The sequence below is a fragment of the Mytilus edulis genome, chromosome 9 (assembly GCF_963676685.1).
Source record: "Mytilus edulis chromosome 9, xbMytEdul2.2, whole genome shotgun sequence".
Classification (NCBI taxonomy): domain Eukaryota; kingdom Metazoa; phylum Mollusca; class Bivalvia; order Mytilida; family Mytilidae; genus Mytilus; species Mytilus edulis.
The window spans coordinates 85,337,859-85,342,950 of NC_092352.1; the positions used below are offsets into that span (position 1 = coordinate 85,337,859).

At 33.9% G+C, this 5,092-nt stretch overlaps 1 protein-coding gene across 2 annotated transcripts; it reads left to right on the plus strand.

Annotated features, from left to right (window-relative positions):
- Nucleotides 1–668: 668 nt before the first annotated feature.
- On the plus strand, nt 669–4,073 carry LOC139489242 (golgin subfamily A member 6-like protein 22). 2 transcript variants are annotated; one of them, XM_071275477.1, is made up of 2 exons: nt 669–790; nt 2,475–4,073. In XM_071275477.1, the coding sequence occupies exon 2, from the start codon at nt 2,529–2,531 to the stop codon at nt 4,020–4,022; it is 1,494 nt and encodes a 497-aa protein (XP_071131578.1). In that variant the 5' UTR covers nt 669–790; nt 2,475–2,528; the 3' UTR covers nt 4,023–4,073. The 2 variants fall into 2 exon arrangements, with proteins under 2 accessions (XP_071131578.1, XP_071131579.1); XM_071275478.1 differs by having other exon boundaries at nt 713–800.
- The last annotated feature ends 1,019 nt before the right edge of the window (nt 4,074–5,092 follow it).

The window sequence follows — 5,092 nt, forward strand, 5'->3', positions numbered from 1 at the left end:
CCGGTTTGAGAGGAATTATTGTTTTTACTAACATATGCTTAAACTAAATTATACAAAAACAAAAACAAAGGCACAGAAACGCCATTTACAGGATAGTTCTCACATAACCTCGGGCAATATTTTCTACCTTTGTTTATTTTCTCATAATTACATAAGATGTATGTTTCATTATAATACGTTATTCTGATTGGCCAACTGCACATCTCGTGCTATTCCTGAAACAATTGTATTAGACAATAACATTTATCATTCATGATGACACGAGGTCCCACAATAAAGTGCACAGGTAAATTAAATGAAAACTTGATAAAAATCGTGTTTTCATGATTCTAGCTAAAAAAAATGTAATTATAAGTATTGAATGCTTCTTTTTGTAACTTTATAGGGTTGTAAAAGCGTTGACCGTGCGCACATTTTTAGTATGAAGCGCTTCCGCGCTTCATACAAAATGTACTTCGGTCAACGCTTTTACACCCCAATAAATTTACAAAAAGCAGCATTCAATTCTTAAATATTTTTATTTTCGTCATTTTCCTATTTGCTACTTATTGTTTACTTTTCGCTTGTTTTAATAAAATGTGACGCCCTAGCATTCCAAACAAATGAAACATTATTATTGAAACGTTGAAATATGAAAAAAATGATAATCTACAGGGTTGGACAGAGGACATCTATCGTTGACGTGCATTGACGGCTGGTTACGTCTGTTACGTCACAGAGGTCTTTAACAACGGCAGACTACATAAAGTATGTAGATGGATGAAAAGGAGGATAGTTTACACTTAGAATTGTAAGTTGAAGTATGTATATATATGACAAACGTCTGTATACATCATTTTCCACCAATTTTGGTCAGTAAATGATTGTTCTATTTTTTTAAACAATTTTATTGATCTTTCATCATAAGACCTTATAACGATTTGGATGTATTAGCCCAGTCATTATTTTGTTATAAAAAATCGTACCGAGTAGTTGCAACTTTGAATAGGTAGAAGTTATTACACATGTTACATAAACATGGTAAAATCAACACTATCAAATAGTGATCTTTTTCCAATATGCATTGTGGTTTTAGACAATTTTCGGTTTCTTATTGATTGACCCGTAAAATGAATTTCATTTTATACCTTTAAACGTATTCAGGGGTATATTTTGTTTTTGATTTTTGCAACTTGATTTTTCGCTAATTTAAAAAAAAAATGTTCTCTTAAAATGCTAAAATTGATCAGATTGGCTTATTAATACAAAACGTTCTCTGAGGAAAGCTGTTTTGACGGATTTTAAATAAAATACTCAACAAATGTTCATTACTTCGAAAACAAACAATTTTAACCAACTAACTGAACAAAATTAATTTATTTATTGTATAATTTATACAGTAAAATACTTTTTTTCCGGATTGTATTTTCTCTTCGCGTTGATATACGATGAACTAAAACATATTTGGGAATAAAGAAAACGGTCAAATCTGGGACTATTACACAATAATAGTTCCAGGTTCACTGAATCGATGAAATTGTTTTCAATCCAAGGAATGCCTCCCTCTCTGGATTTTTTTATGTAAGGCATGATACTCTAAATATTGAATAGTTTGGCTAAAAAGATGAGTACAGTAAAACACTATGATAAATTCGCGAATTAAAGTATTGACACATATTACAATAATGGTGTAAATTGCGATTTCGCAGTGCAACACTCGCAATGAACGACTATGAAGTGAGATGTAAATCAACGTATATTTGTATTTGTAGCCATCTGATGAGTTATCCTTATTTCAAATGATTTTTATAGTTCGTTCTTATGTTGTACGCATACACTATAGTCCCAGGTTAGTTGTCGTTTGTTTATGTGTTACATCTTTGTTTTTCGTTAATATTTTGTTTATTAAATAAGGCCGTTAGTTTTCTCGTTTGAATTGTTTTACATTATCATTTTGGGGTCTTTTATAGATGACTTTGCGGTATGGGCTTTGCTGATTGTCGAAGGCCGTACGGTGACATATAGTTGTTAATTTCTGTGTCATTTTGGTCTCTTGTGGAAATTATGCCACATCTTCTTTTTTCTAAGTCTAAGTTAAACGTATATCAATATTTTCAGTGGCTTTCTTCATAATCAATATACAGTCATGTTTAATAAAAGTTATTTATTTCTTTACGAATATAATTTTATGAATTATCTTACAGTAATGTTGTCTATAACCGACTGTTCTGGTCATTGGTCAGTTCTTATTCAGTTATCTTTGGCATGCTATTCGCCTTTTTAACACCGTACGGTGACCTTAGTTGTTAATTTCTGTGTCATTTTGGTCTCTTGTGGAGAGTTGTCTCATTGACAATCATACCACATCTTCTTTTTTACATTAAAGATTGACTATAAATTAACGAAAAGTCGACCTACTATATGCTTCAGCTAAACTTACATTTTTTTTTTCATTTGCGTATACATTTAAAAGGTATTTTGATAAATTTTTGCAGATATTTATCAATGTGAATAAAAACAGAAGTATATAGCCATAGAATTGTACTAACATGGCTAGTGGAGGAACAGACGAGCAAATGAGCCCGGATGTAATTACTGATGCCTTGTCCGATATTAAATGTCAGCTTCAGCAACTTTCAAACGACAGTTCCAAAATACACAAAGATGTACAAGGCGAACAAGGACGTGCTCATCGCATCCAATCAAATGTAGAGAAACTTCATTCAGAAATGCAGTCACTGTCAGAAAACTTCGCTGGTTTAATCGAGAAGGCCGACAGCGTCCGTCAGGAACGCATGAGTGCTGATGACGAATATATGGGGCTTCTACAGGAGAAGATTCAAATGCTTGAAGAAGAAAAATTCGTCAGGACACAGTTACAAGTTCAAGATGTAGGACGAAAGCTTCAAGAGGAAGGTAAAAATTTACAGGAGAACGAAGGCGAGAATGAACGGATGCTTCTAGAATTTGCCAAAGACGATCTTATAAAGAAGAAAGAAGATTTGAGTGCAATGGAAAGGAGATTGGAAGAAAAACGAATCGAATATGATAAAGAATGGGAAGGTTTCAAGGATGATGTACAAAGAGCAAAGGAAGAGAAAAGACCGTACATGCGAAATATTCAGGAATTCGACAACTTGGTTATGGCAAGGTTTAAAGGAATTCTTAGATTTTCACCTCAAGCTCTGAGTGAAAAAGAGCGTGCTAGTGCCGAATTAACCATACAAAACCTTGAAATCAAAAAAGAACTAGAAGAGGAAAGGGAGAAACTACTACAATTAGAACTGATATCACGTGACTATGAACAGTCCACCAATAACAGGCTATTAGAAAGACGATCGCTATGGAAACAGTTTGATAACTTCCAGGAAGAGAAATTCAAATTGCAAGGGCCAGATGACGCAGGATTTGTATTACATAGAACAACAAGATTGGAAAATTTGCTGGCTGAACCAAAAGCTCTGACAGATTCTCTAGTGTTTGACTGTGGAGACAATGAAGGCAAGGGGTTACACAGGTGTCATAAGAACACTGATGTTTCTATTCCATTCTCTGAAGCAGAGAGAAACGAGCTTCAGTCTTTATTATATGATGGAGAAGAAACTAGTGAAAAAGAAGAACAGGATGTTGATGTTACACCACATGATATTCAACAGCAAATGAGATTAGACCAAGATATATCCAATCAAATGGAACCAACTACAGATTTGGGTGCTGGTGCTGGTCCATCGGATGAACCTGAAGCGCATGATCCAGAAAAAGATAACGACGCTACAGAAGACAACCAAAAACCCGGAATTCAGCTGAAAGATGTCGCTAAAAATTTATTGAAACAGGCAGAAGGAAATATAGACAATTCTGATTCTTTGATGTCAAAAATTCAGAGTCGTTTGAGTGGTATTGGTGGTATAGCGCGACAATCAGTCGATCCTACGAGGACTGGATCCGGTACCGGTTCAGGCTTTACATTTTCCATTCAACGACTGAAGAGCGATTCGAGATATAAAGTTGATCCAGCATTTAAGCGTCAAAAAAGACATTAAGGAGTTTGCAGCGCACCCTTATAAAGCAATAAAATTTTCCAAAGCAAATGATATTTTAGTAGTTTTTGTTTTATAACTTATGAGCCATGCACATGCTCATCGGACTGATTTGGCTGTCTCCTATTTAGTATTCACGAACTCCGTGCTATCTCCCAGGTGTTGCTTGAAACATTCAATAGATTACTTCAAATATACAACATAACTTATCAAAGTATTTTCAATTGATTTTTGTTTGTCATAACCGATACAGGAACTACTTACCTGTCATGTTTAATAAAAGTTATTTATTTCTTTACGAATATAATTTTATGAATTATCTTACAGTAATGTTGTCTATAACCGACTGTTCTGGTCATTGGTCAGTTCTTATTCAGTTATCTTTGGCATGCTATTCGCCTTTTTAACACCGTACGGTGACCTTAGTTGTTAATTTCTGTGTCATTTTGGTCTCTTGTGGAGAGTTGTCTCATTGACAATCATACCACATCTTCTTTTTTACATTAAAGATTGACTATAAATTAACGAAAAGTCGACCTACTATATGCTTCAGCTAAACTTACATTTTTTTTTTCATTTGCGTATACATTTAAAAGGTATTTTGATAAATTTTTGCAGATATTTATCAATGTGAATAAAAACAGAAGTATATAGCCATAGAATTGTACTAACATGGCTAGTGGAGGAACAGACGAGCAAATGAGCCCGGATACAGGAACTACTTATCTGTCATGTCACATGAGTTCACCCTGTTGATTTCGGTTGGGTTAGATCGGGAGTTAGATTTGTCTGATTGAACTGATTATGTGCACAAACGTTACAAGAACAATTATTAGAAGTATGGTCGGATAATTTTCCTTGAATTTGTTTCACTCGCATGGTAAACAGTTCAAAGTTGGTGAAATCAGTTTTACAATACTGTTAAATACATATCTTAGAATGTGTTGCATTCTTTCTGTAAAATTTACAAGTGTGGACACATATCAGTGTGGATTGTTCTTGTTAAATTAATGTTGTATTTTTGTAAGTGTTTTCTCCACTTAATTTATGTATTGGTTGTATCCCATCAGATG